Here is a 14,099-nt window from a genome sequence, read left to right as displayed (position 1 = left end):
CGGTCGCAATAAACAAACAGTCAGTGACACTTACAGCAATAAAGTGCAAGGTTGAATAGGTCGTGAACACATAGTTCTAATACTTTTATCCAACATCATGGTATTAAAGTGGAAAATTCGAGAAATAAAAGTATATGCTACAAATGAACTAGGATAACAACATATCTACTGTACCATCTATCTAAATAACATACCATACCTACTATTGCTTGGAATACCTAACAAGCAGGAAGTTCGAGTGCAAACAAAATAAAGAGGGTAAAGGCTGGCAGCTAGCCTATTACTGTCATGCAGCTATGACAGCTATGTGTTGTTATGCACAATGTTGATTCCACACACTAGTAGGAAGAGAGCAAGACTATCCTCTTTCACAGCATTACATACTGTGTAATGTACATGAGGTGTAAAGAATAAAGACTTTAGAAATAGAAATCAGGCATTGTTGATATTTGCTGCAGCAAATTTATTCCACCCCGACATAAGATTTATGGTAAGTGAACAAATCTTTTTAACTCTACACCCTGGGAATAGAGGGTGGATTTAATTCACAATTCAAAGTTCTGATGCATCATCATCAACTACTGTCTGAGAAACCTATTCATGCAAGAGTAATATATACTGTACATTTTGTATTTCTTTATATTAGCATTTATTGGGTAATGTATGATGTGTAGTGGTTATGTTGACTACTAGTGCAAACCAAAATAATAATAAATCCAATGCAAAATGATTTTTTATGTATTTATTTATTTATTTAATTGAATGATTGACGGAAGAATATAAAACATTGTGTGACTTGATAAGTGCATGCGAGCATGCAAGCTACTGTATGATTGTACAATAATGTACAATCGTACACTGTACAATCTACACAGTAGATTGAAACCTTGTGTTGCATGAGAACTATGGGCTCCATTTTCGTTTACACACCGTTTTGGGATTTAGCAGGGAGGAAGGGGTGTTCCCCCACTAAAGTTGGTATATTGGTTACCTGTCTAAATCCCTAAAACACCTCCGTTACCCGTTATATTATGCATAGGTGGGGGTTTGTGCGTTACAATAATTACACCAATCCACGTGCCATTGCCTTTAACCCATTCTGCGCGGGAACCCATTTTGGTGTTAGCACTATGTTATGCTTTAGCTATTGAAAAATTGCAGATCTACAAGCTCGCTACGAGCTTGTAGGTCTGCTATTCTTGAAAAATTGAAGAGCGACTGACATAGAAGACATTTTTAGAATCTGATCTCAGAACTATATAGAAGTGTCTATTTGTATGTCTCTAAATGTTTTGATGAATTGAACAAGGTGGACCCTGTTGTAAACAAGTGTAATGCTTAATTGGGTCGTCCACTCACAGTTAACAGTCCTTGTATTGAGTTTGTGCTTAAAATTACTGTAATTCTGCAAACTGTTAATACATTTTTCAATCAATCAAAAAGGTCAGAATGGGTTAAGAGATCCCATATCCGTTGCCCGGTATGCCCAGTTCTATATTGCTTCATAGCCTTACGGTCTATAACCAATGGAAGAGTGATGTGCTGCTGCCTTGAAGTCTCACTTGTGCTGCACCCTGCTCCAATGCCTGGCACAAATGACTTCTTTGACTATACAATTATATAAACACAATGGACACAAGGAAGTGGCAGGCACTCACTTCTGCCGATTATAGGAAAATTACAAAGAGATGCATAGGAGAATAAGGAGAGAAGGTGCAGCCTGCACTACGCGGACATCTCCATGCAGGCGCACGGTGCGCGCCGCTCTTTACCAAACTAATTTGTCATACGTTTATGGGTGCTTTTAAAATCCACTATGCGTCTTCCCAAATGTGTGTGACCAAAATAGAAATTTAGGGGAAAGTGTGCCAGCACGCCCATGACCACACCTCTAGGCGCAAATACCGGTGTCTGCAAAAAAGATAGCTGGTGACGCTGGACCAAAATACCATTGAGGGGACATTAAGTAAGCTCCTATACTCGTAATTTTCGGACGGCAGGTACATTGCGGGCCACGTCGCAGGAAACGGCGACGAAATTGGAGCCCTAAAACTTTACATGTTTAACTTTACGTTTAATGCCAAGAATTCAGTGAAAGTCATAGACATAATAATGTTCTATAATGTTTGTTTCAACAGATTCATCATGTCAGAAGAGACTACATGTGATAATCCTCAGATCCTCAGTCCTGAGGTCCTCAGTGAATTGGAGGACTACCTGAAATTGTACCAAACTGATGCTCTTAAATCAATGAAGACCCACAATGAGTTGGAGAACGTGACTCTGAACATTGCTGTGACTGGAGAGAGCGGCGTGGGAAAGTCCACTTTTGTCAACGCCATACGAGGTCTTAGAGAAGGAGATAATGGATCAGCAGAGACTGGAGTGACTGATAACACTATGAAAGCCATTCGATACAATCACCCCACCATGCCCAACGTTTACATCGGAGACTTGCCGGGAATTGGAAAACCCAACTTCAAAGCTAAGGACTATCTCAAAGAGGTCCAGTTTGACACCTATGACTTCTTCTTCATCATTTGCTCTGTTAGGTTCAAGGACAATGACATCTTGCTGGCCAAAGAGATCAAGAAGAAGAACAAAAAGTTTTACTTTGTTCGATCAAAGATTGACCAGGATGTCTATGCCGAAACCTGTAAGAAAAACGTCACTGAGGAAATGGTGCTCTCCCAGATCAGACAGGATTGTGAAGAAAACCTGAAGACTCTTGGGAACATCAAAGTCTTCCTAATCTCCAACTTTGACCTGGGGAAGTTTGATTTGCAAAACCTGATTGCCTCTTTGGAGACAAACCTGTCAGAGCACAAGCGGTCAGCTCTGATTCGGTCACTTCCTGTCTGCTCCTTGGCCATGATAGAAAAGAAAATGGAACACTGGAACAAAAGTGCTGAATCTGCTGCCGGTGCTGCCTGTGCGACTGCAGCAATTCCCATTCCAGGATTGTCTGTAGGATGTGAGATTGGGATCATGCAAGTCTTTCTGCAAAAGGCCCTCATTTCCTTTGGACTAGACAAGACATCTCTCACGAGACTCTCCGAGAGGGTCAACAAGGCAGAAGAGGATCTCAGGTCAGTGATGAAGCCTCGTTTCGCTGAGGGGGTCAATGAGAAAGTGGTAGCCAAAATGATGCGTACAAAAGCCATGGTGGCAGTAAAGACTGTTGAGGTTTTTCTGGCTACTATTCCTGCCGTAGGTAGTGTTGGAGCAATGGGAGTTGCTTATATGACAACGCTTCGTCTACTCCGTGACGGGATAAAGGAGATGGCAGAGGATGCCAAAGCTGTGCTTAGTATAGTGATGCTGGAAAACATGCCAGGGGTGGGCTCACCAATGGGGGTACAGGGAGAAAACATGCCAGGGGTGGACTCACCATTGGTGGTACAGGGAGAAAACATGCCAGGGGTGGATTCACCATTGGGGGTACAGGGAGAAAACATGCCAGGGGTGGACTCACCATTGGGGGTACAGGGAGAAAACATGCCAGGGGTGGATTCACCATTGGGGGTACAGGGAGAAAACATGCCAGGGGTGGACTCACCATTGGGGGTACAGGGAGAAAACATGCCAGGGGTGGACTCACCATTGGGAGTAGAAAGCCTGTACTCCCAGGTGGACTCACAGAAAAAGGTACAGGGAAAACTCCTGGTGGGTCAGTCTGTATGTGACGAGCAGGAGGATTACTTTTAAAACAAAATATGTAGTGTATGTTATAAAATGTCATACATTGTTGTGGTAATTTTGGGAACGTTATTCTTTTCTATTTCTTTTTTTATTCATGAAAATATCTGGTGTAGAAAACTTGGCTACGATGAGGGACTGGGGTTGCAAATGATCCTTGGCTAAAAACCCCAAATCAAATGTAATGAAATGTTCTCATGATTTTAAGTTGATGATACATTGTTTTTTGTATTGCCTATATAAAAATATAAATGCAAAAAAAAAGAAGAAAAAAGAAAGAAATTATCACATAGGTGAAAGAAGCGCTGCCTGTCTCTGTTGTGTTCTCTTCTCTTCTGTACTTGATTTGTTGTATCAATTGTGTAACAGAGGCTCATGCACAAATATGCATTAGAATAGATAGTCTGTTAACCCTATTAATGAATTAATTGATGCTGAAATGAAATGTGACGAGCTGCAAGCTCAAGGGATTAGTCCAGCCAGTTACATGCCACAATGAATTGACTTTTTACAACATGTAGTTTCAGAACAGAAATTGGACTAATCAAAGATGTCTTCAAACTGTACTCTGGATTCCAATAAAAATTATGAACTATGCCTCTGTATTCTGTGGTGTGTTGATTTGACGTTTTCTTTCTATCAACACAATTACAATGACGTTAATAATAGTTTTATAAAGCCACGCCAAGCATACCAACTAAAGGCTGCAGTGTTGAAATGAAATGATTAAAAAAATAAAATAAACAGGCAGGCCACAAGTAGCAAATGTTCTCTTTGCTCCACAAACACAAAAGAGAAAGGATAGGAATTGTTCTACACGATATTCTCCAAACTGAAATTGTATGGAGTTAGGCATATATCCTAAGAATTCAATAAGTTATGTTTGATATACATATAGGCCTACTCAGAAACCTTGAAGTACTAGACATTTCTCGGTTGAGATATATTAGGTTTTTGAATAAGATGTATTTGTTTTATATCAACCGGTACCTGATCAATCAGAACTAATGGCAAACACACATTGGGACACATGTGGGCCACTGTTTTTGCTCAACCTTAAAACACAGTGGTCTACTCTGGAGGGGAAGCTACGTATACCGGGCTTCTCTGGAAAGTACATTCAATTTGATGTTCACATACCAGTATGACGTGAATTTATATTGGTTTATTCTTTTTTATTCTCGTGATTATAAACTCACAGTATAGAAATTAAATACTTGAATATAGCTACTGTAGATATATTGCTCCCCGAGGGGAAATTCAGATGATCCCATAGCTCATAAAGGCATACAATAAGGTTAAATACATCACAAAAAGGGGCCCTGGGCACGGATTAAGAGAAAGACAATTATATAAAGAATACATTATGAATAAGCATAAATATGTAAATGTCCGTTGCAGGAATTAAGTATTTCCTTGGTGAGAAAATAGAACATTACAATACAAATGTATTTTAGTACGTTTATTTGATACAACAGATGACAATAATAAGACACAAGAAATGGAAATGTTCAGCATCCACCTCTACAAATTGTTAAATTGATGAATTTATGAATTCCTCATTCCCATGAAAAAGAAAATGCAGGTGTCGCCTCTATCTGCAGAAGGCCACAATGTTTACCGTCTCTGGGACATTCCATAACAAGCACTCATAATATGTTGAGATTAAAATTAATTAATTCACAATAGCTAAAATATATTATTGGTGTTATTTACATTGTGTTAGGATTCAGTAATGTTTTATATGAAAAGTTATAAATGATTTACAAACAATACACTAACATTTTAGGCAATATATACAGTAGGCCTATAGTGTCTTATAAATCACCTCTAAGAAGATTGGCAACTTCATGTCTGAACGGAACAGCCCAAATTTAAAAACCTTCTTAACATCATCCCATAATTGGGTAGTTTTACCAATTACATTGCTACTAGGAGTACTGTACATAAATCTGACCATTGTAAAATGTTGTAAATACTAAAGCATTTACAGTACAACAACATTACATCATTTTTACAATCGTTTCATCACAAACCTGCGGCAAGTAACACTGCTTTAGAGTCTTCTGCCATTTCTTCTATTGCCTGATTCAGAAGTTTAAGAGTAGTGGCAAATGCTATCACCATTGTGATGGCCGGAACACCAAACAACATACCCTGCACAATCGTTGCCACTAACAGGCCTGTTGTGCGAAACATACCGGCCACGACTTTTATATCTACTCCCTTGGAAAAGCGAGATTTCATAACTGATCTCAGTTGACTTGGTCGCTTGTTGACTCGCACTGCCAGTGCTTGGATGGATTTTTCAGACAGCCCTAAGGTAGACAAGGCTCTCTCTAGGAACGTTACCATGATAGCAATCTCACAGCAAATTGAGAAGCCAGGAAGAAGAAGGATATGCACTGAGGTGGCAGCAGCTGTAGCAGCGATCTTTGCCCTTTTTTTAAGGACTTTCTTTTTTGTCTCAATCATGCTCAGAGAACAGACAGGAAGAGATTCAACCAGAGCTGACCACTTATGGTCAGACAGGTTGTCCTGCAAGGAGTCAACCAGCTTCTCGAAATCATACTTCCCCAGGTCCATGGTGGAGATGAGGAAGACTTTGGGGCTTCCAACAGGTGCAAGGTTGTCTCTGCAGCTGAGTCGGATATTGGTGAGAACCTTCTCCTCAGTCATATTTGGTTTCCGTAATTCAGCTTGCACATCCTGATCAACTTTCGAACGAACAAAGTAAAACGTTTTCTTCAGCCTCTTGATCTCTTTGGCCAGCATGATATCATTCTCTTTGAACCTAAGAGAGCCAATTATGATGAAGAAATCATAGGAGTCAAACTTAACCTCTTTGAGATACTTTTTAGCTTTGAAGTTGGGTGTACCAATTCCCGGCAGGTCCCAAATGTAAACGCCGGGCATGGTGGGATGCTTGTATTGTTTGCGTTTCATAGTGGTCTCAGTCACTCCAGTCTCTGCTGCCCCATATTCTCCATTTCCAAGACCTCGCAAGGCGTTGACAAAGGAAGACTTTCCCACTCCGCTCTCTCCAGTAATGCCAATATTCAGAGTCACGTTCTCCAATTGGAATTGTTCCTCTTTTGCTTCGGCTGATGATAGAGAAGGATCAACTTTCACATAGTTCCGTGTTTCACCCATAACTTCACCCATCATCTCGTTATCATAGTAGTTCGCACCACTCGATTCAGCTGTTTCATAGATAGGTTCAGCCATGATGGCTGTGCAAATGATGGCTGTGCAAATGATGGCTGTGCAAATAACAAACTGAACTGGTGAAGTCAGGCAGTTAAATATCTGTCATGCATCTATGACAGCTATGCATCTATGACAGATCTATGACAACGCTGTTGATTCCACACACGGGGGAGAGAGCATGACTGACTTCATTCCCAGGATCCCTGTGGTGTAAAGAATAAATATTGCACAACTTTTAAACTATTTTGTGGTTTGTAGGCATTATTGCCCTAATCCCTAATCATTTCATTGTTGTGTTTAACAGTAGGCCCATTATGTTTGGCATAGCTATGTTATTTTAGGTGGTTACTTTCTCTCATTTTTTAGGGGTGCCCCTCCAACGTCTGGCTTTCAGACATGACATGTGGCAGCCAAGTCTATGGACTTTTAATGTTTGTCTTATTCATGTGACTGGAGAGAGTAGTCCACCAATGCCAAATGAGTTATTGAGGTATAAACAGAAAAGTGCTTAAGTTTCTGCTGCTGTCTGTACAACTACTACACATTTCCATTTTGTCCATGGGATGCGAGAAGAGAAAAGCATCAATCAATACAACCAACTAACAAACTTTAATTCTGCCTATTAGGGCTGATTTTGCTAATGCTTTTCATTGGGAATGGAGCATTCTTTGGTGGCAATCCACAAATGGAAACAAACCGCTCCGTTCACATTCAAAAGCATTGGCAGAATCTGCTCTCATCAACCGGTTGATGGAAATATGCTTCTGACTGGAATGTGCAATGCTCCGTCTTACAGGAAAAGCTTGGCGATTGGCGACAAAACCTGTCAGACCCACCACTCCAGAAACACAATACTTCCAGTAAATTAATAAAAAATTGAACACTGATTTGCTTGCCAGGAAGGAAGTAGTCAAAGTGATGAATAATCATACAACCCCACTACAATCTGACATTCAGAGTATCTGAGGCTCAAATAATACTGCTCAAATATGGTGTGAACATTATATCAAGTTACTTTGCAGTTGCTGTTGATACTGATAATTTGGCCATTTAGTCCAGCAGCCGGGGGTGTGGAGTGAGACATTTTATAGTTGTTTTATTGACCTAAAATACTGTCTATAGTATACATTATGAATCCACTTGCTGACGGGATGTCGGTATTGAGCAATTTTTTTTATAGTTTATATGTGACCATACCATCAACAACCTATAGGCCAAATTTTCATTATGCTTTAGTATGCGACGTGTCAAACTAGGGTTTTTTTTTAATGATACTGAATCCATTCCAAGCATTAGTTTTGCACATAAAACTAATCTTGGGCTAAAAAAGGAACGCTTACACGTTTCTGCTATGCAGTCTTCAGAGCATTCACATCAAGTGAATTCAAGTAAATTTATACAAAAGGGTCAGAGTTCACCTACAGCTGAAATCTTAAGTCAATCAACAGGGTCCAATCATAAACTGATTTGAATAAGCATTTTTGAGGCATAGTATCTCAGTTACACATCCAGGCATTAAAGCTAATCTTAACCCAAAAAGCATTTTAAGCTATAATCATCATTCAGTCCATTGGGTGTGATAGTATTGAGTGTGTATATCCACTGCATTTCTCTTTGGGCTAGTCTCTTTAGAATATCACCCCCTCTGCTGGGCATCTCGAATCTCTCAATCCCACAGACTTTTAATGAAGGTGAACCATGGTTTGCGTACAGATTGCAGTTTTGTGTTCTGATATTCTCTGTTTGAGGGGTCGTTTAGTTTGCCCTACATATGCCAGACCACAAGGACATAGTAACTAAATCACGTGTGTCGATTTGCAATGAATTGACGAATAGGAATTTTCTTTCCAGTGTGGGGATGATTGAATGATTTGTCTGATGTGTTGTTGCAGCAGGCACACATATACCACATCTGTACATTACAGTTGTTGTCAGCCATGTGGTCTTTCTCTGAACCATATTTGTGTACATGACTGTACCTTTGATTATGGGTGCCCTCCTGAATGCAACAAGGGGTGGGGATCAACCTTCTCTCTCTGACCTCATCTTAACACTGTCCACTGCCCATGCCTCATCCTCCTCTCTCTGACCTTATCCATGACCTGCGATAGGCCATGCGTACAGGTCCACTTTGTGGTTTTCGTATGTGACATCAAGTACCATTCATAGCATTTTTGTGTAGACGCTGTTATAATCATGATCGCCCATGTCTTGAACGTGAGACACAGTGTACTTGATATGTATTGTGTACTGCCTGATCTGTGGCTACGAGAGACATCTCAGACAGCAAGGTCAGCCTTGCTGCAGGCACGTTATTATGTCTCATATCTTCATTACGATCCAGCACTATACATGTTCCCGTTTGTGTAATAAACTTTGTGAACCTTTAGCGTGATACTGTCTCGTGTCGCGTTATTGTTCTCCCGGGCCCGCCGCCACAGTCACCGTACCGAAGGAATACTTCAACCGGATTATCACACCACCCAGCCTGCACACACTACCAGTACTTAGAGTTTACAACAGACGCTAAGACGCTATCGATGGCCATTTGCTGCTGTGAGCTTCCGTACAGATCAATCATTTACACAGACTTGACCAAAGCTATTCATTTCCAAGTACCAACACAAGTAACGTGCTGTACATGTAGTTGTAACCGTGCAGCCAGCCATGCAAGGAAAAGATACAAAACTCAAAAATATGCAAGAAAGAGGCCCTGTCCCTGTCTCTTCCAATGTGCATGAGGGGATGGGGTAACCATAGACATATAGACAGATGCCATAGATGTCAACAAGTTACAAGAAATAGTCTCTGCCAATTACAGGCAAACAGTATGGGATGTCAAAAGAGTATTTGATGCCCATTGGTACAGTACATGCATCCAGAGGTCATTGTATTGTATCAGCCAACTTTATTATAAATGTATTATATCCTTCCCTTATAGTATTGCAAAGATTCTAACAAAGGCAGGGGGGGGGGGGGGATAAATACATGAACAAAAGTCTTCCCAACACAGCAAGTATTTCAGTAAACTCTGGAGGTTGCTTTAAGAGGAGGTAAACAGTTACAGCTCAAGAGAACATATAGTTCAATTCGATGTGTGAAGTGGATTATATCTTTCCGCTGTGCCCCTCGCAGAGAAGAATGAGCCTCAGTGCTGATGTGAGCTTTGTTTAAATAGCCCAAGCTGATCAGATCCCAGGTGTCATCACTCGTTAATCAGACACAGCAGTCATAATTTCCATATCTATGATCATTTTGAGTTGATTGAGGACGAGTGAAGGAATGTACCCCTCAATCACTGCCTAGGGTCAATCGCTGCCTGAAGTGCTGAACCGCCACAAAATGTGAACAAAACCACCATCCTTCTACAACTTCCTACAAACAATATCTGATATTTACGGAACAACATGTAAAATACAGATTCAAAGATTTTGGTTTTATTAGCCTGAGAAGTTCTATAACCATCATAATGAAGAGTTGTAGAATAACCTTGTAGCTTTTATAATTTAAATGGCAGCGAAAATATCCATTTCTTATTCAGTAGAGATTAAATATAGGCTTCAATAAAAATGTACTGCTTGTACGTTCTCAGCTTTTCAGATCATGAAATACATATATAACACAATACATACATGTATATATTGTCTTTGTCATGAACAAAAATGTCCACTGTTAGAGACAGCCATACAGGCATGCATGTATGTATGGTATTAACTCCTCAAACCTCAGGTATGGGTAGTGTATTTTCCTAAATCAAAAAGTGTGCTCTGTGACCGTCAGCACTCTTTCCTCATTCTCGGCAGCTGAAACTGCTCTCACACAGTATGGGTCAATTGAGAGAATGAGGAACAAAATACTACAGATCTAGGGTTTCTGATCTTTTGATTACAGGACTGAATACTGTCACAGGCTCACAGCAAAAGTAATCACAGCCAACACAATCCAAAATATGTACTTTTAATTATTAATGGCCCAGGCCAGTATTAGCCTGGTGAAACCACTCCCCCTGCTGGACAACACTGCCGCAATCTGGCAGATATGCCTATGTCCTCATTCAACACTCAACAGGCTGGCACATGGTCCAACAAACAATCTGGTAAAACCCACAAGGGGCCAGTGAGGCTTTCCAGTTGAAGCACGGGGCCCTAGTGGTAAGATGAAGGACTGCAGGCGGCCCAGTGGATTCATGACGAGGAAACCCCGTGCAGCTGGGCTTTAACATTGAGCGCTCGGTTGCACTTCCACATTGGACCAATGCGGAAATGCGCCCAAAAAGGCGGAAATAGACAGTCCTTCCGGGTGCTTCAAAATGCCACTGAGCAACTTCCACTGACATGAATAGCGGGGGGGGGGGGGTCCGTTAGCCCGTTTCGGGACCCTCGGACCCTACAGAAAGGGGACCGAGGGTACAATAGTTAGATCAAATACATCATGGTTACCCCTCAATACAAATTCATTACGTTATACACAATATAGCAGAATGACTAACAGAAGGGACCCATTGAATATCCACAGCCACTGGAGTTGCTGGATGTGGTTAAACCAGTAAAAGACCTGGAAGCTCTGGAAGTCAAAAGTTCAAAACCCCTCTTAAAACCCCTTGTGAATCTTTTTTTAGAGTGTATTATTTGGGCTTCACTCGTTTTTCAACAAATAACAATTTGGGCTTCCATGCACTATAATACCTTTACACCCGCAACTTGTTCCTGTTCGCAGATGACTCAGCACTGCTGGTCTCGGACAGGAACAAACTGCAGGTTGAAAAGACCCTCAGCTCTGAACTCGGTAGAATCTGCACCTGGCTCGCTGATAAACTATCCTTACACCTGGGAAAAACTGAATCCATTCTCTTCGGATCAAATAGTAATCTCAGCAAGGCAGATGGCTTCTTGGTTAGAGTGGGTGACAATATTATCACACGAAAAGATGAAATTACCTACCAAGGTTCCATCCTGGAGGCCAATCTTTCCGGTGATAAAATGGCCACCAAAGTAATCAAAAAAGTCAATCAAAGAACAAGATTCCTTTACAGGATCTCCTCACTGGTCAACAAAAACACCTTGAAGACCTTAACAGGAGCCCTCGTACAAGGTTTCTTTGACTATGCATGCACCTCTTGGTGCCACAGCACCTCAAAGGCCCTTAAAACAAGGCTCCAGACATCCCAAAACAAACTGGTCAGGCTCCTACTTGGCCTCACACCCCTCACCCCTGCCCACTTTGACAGGCTGGGATGGCTTAGGGTCGACGACAGAGTACAGCATCTTGCAATGGGTCTGGTCCACACGATTTGATACACCACCAAGATACCCATGTAGGCCTACCTGTCTAAATACTTCCTTAATGTAAACGAAGTCCACACCCACAACACCAGAGGGAGTGCAACAAACTATGTACAACCCAGATTCGGCACAAACAAGGGACTAAATTATTTTCGCTCCTATGCCACCAAAATGTGGAACTCCCTACCAACAGTCATTAAGACATGTGAATGCCTTGACTCCTTCAAAACCGCTCTCAAAGGGCACCTACGGACGGCTGCAATTCGAAACTGGCCCCCGTAAAATCTGAATCCCCCCCCACCCCCCCCCCCCCCTTTCCTCTCACTGTATATGTTTCTTTCCCCTTTTTGCTTCCTTTATGATGAATTCCTGTTCTGTTCTTTAACTATATAGAAGTGTCTATTTGTACGTCTCTAAATGTTTTGATGAATTGAACAAGGTGGACCCGGGCCTGTTGTAAACAAGTGGAATGCTTAATTGGGTCGTCCACTCACAGTTAACAGTCTTTGTATTGAGTTTGTGCTGGAAATGTACTGTAATTCTGCAAACTGTTAATTTGTTAAACTGTTAAACTTATAAATATTTCAATCAATGGGCCACCATGTAACAATCGGCCTTTTACATTGAAAGGATAATTATTGCTAAAGGGAAAAACAACGGGATCGTCGGGTTAAATCTGTGGTATTTTATATAGAAGCCACCAAAGGATGTTGTTGAGCAAACAGAATGGCAAGCAATATACACTGTTTACTTTGGGAAACAACCGAAATCAACCACTACTCAAGAATACCCCTCCCCAAATGAGTCCCAGGCCCAGCAACCCCATAGGCCGGGTCACAAGTCACAACATCAAACAATAAAACAAGTTCAAATAAACAAAAGAGCAGTCGCGCGACTCGCGTCGGTCCTCCTCTCCGCGTGCACGCGCACTATAGTCTCACTAGATTCTAGAAGGTCTGAGAGGTCATTTTGACCGTTTTTTATTATTTAGAAGTTGATTATCTTTGCCCATGAAGCTTGTCCATGAGCATCATCATCCATCACCATTCTATCATCTCAGAGAATCTAGACATCTGAAAATAATTCTAAATGTGAATTTAAGCACATGCAAATTTAGCTGTTTTTCTTCAGACCTTAGTGTTAAAGTTCCTATAATCCACACAGCATGAAGAGTCCGCTCCCGATGTACCCCTAGGGGCTAGGGCCTATGATAATCCAACAAGGACGAGATGTTTGGAATGGTCTCACCGTTATTGACGTGATGTCTCGGTCTGACTCCACGCACGCCGGCAACTGTGATTCCAAACGACCGATAGTATCCATTATCCAACGGCAGCAACAGCGCGTTCCTGTTCCCGTTGGCTCGTCTGTCCTTCCTCTTGGCTGCAGATACTACGCGTTTACTTTAAACCATAGACTGTAAAAACCAAACGATGATTTAAACGGTCGGACTATCTGGCGCCATGGAGCTCCTCTCTGTCAAACGTGCACCTAGGTTTGTTTGTCCATTTGATCCCCACTTCCTGTGTCACTTCCTCTATAAATAAAGTTGGGTGACACCATCAATCATTCAATTACCCTAGCCCAAACATTAGACTCTCGTAGAGGTTTCGTCAGAATCGAAAAGGAACCTCTACGAGAGTCTAATGTTTGGGCTACAATTACACCCTGTATCAGACCCGTTACCGCTCATGTGAACCAGAAATGTTCAAATTAATTGTAAAGTCACTCCACATGTCACACCTACATAATAATATGCATAGCCATAGGTCAAGCAAATAAATACAAAAACATTATGTGCATTTGTCACAATGTGTTTTCAATCTCTATCCGGCCTTTCTATTCAAACCAATCACAGGGCCTCCAGGTTATCTTTTCTACAGTGTTTTGTGATATATTATCATATTG

At 41.3% G+C, this 14,099-nt stretch overlaps 2 protein-coding genes across 2 annotated transcripts; one reads left to right on the top strand and one right to left on the bottom strand.

Moving 5' to 3' along the window:
* Positions 1-353: 353 nt before the first annotated feature.
* Positions 354-4,028, top strand: LOC308318358 (interferon-gamma-inducible GTPase 10-like). Its single transcript, XM_080767886.1, has 2 exons — positions 354-490; positions 2,139-4,028. Exon 2 carries the CDS (start codon positions 2,146-2,148, stop codon positions 3,706-3,708), a length of 1,563 nt encoding a protein of 520 aa, XP_080624012.1. The 5' UTR covers positions 354-490; positions 2,139-2,145; the 3' UTR covers positions 3,709-4,028.
* A 1,471-nt stretch (positions 4,029-5,499) lies between these two features.
* LOC308318360 (interferon-inducible GTPase 5-like) lies at positions 5,500-6,922 on the bottom strand. The gene has a single exon (XM_080767889.1). The coding sequence runs from the start codon at positions 6,865-6,867 to the stop codon at positions 5,728-5,730; it is 1,140 nt and encodes a 379-aa protein (XP_080624015.1). The 5' UTR covers positions 6,868-6,922; the 3' UTR covers positions 5,500-5,727.
* Between the last annotated feature and the right edge of the window lie 7,177 nt (positions 6,923-14,099).

This window comes from Protomyctophum bolini (assembly GCF_963924005.1).
Source record: "Protomyctophum bolini genome assembly, chromosome: 7".
NCBI lineage: Eukaryota > Metazoa > Chordata > Actinopteri > Myctophiformes > Myctophidae > Protomyctophum > Protomyctophum bolini.
This window is presented reverse-complemented; position numbering and strand designations above follow the sequence as displayed.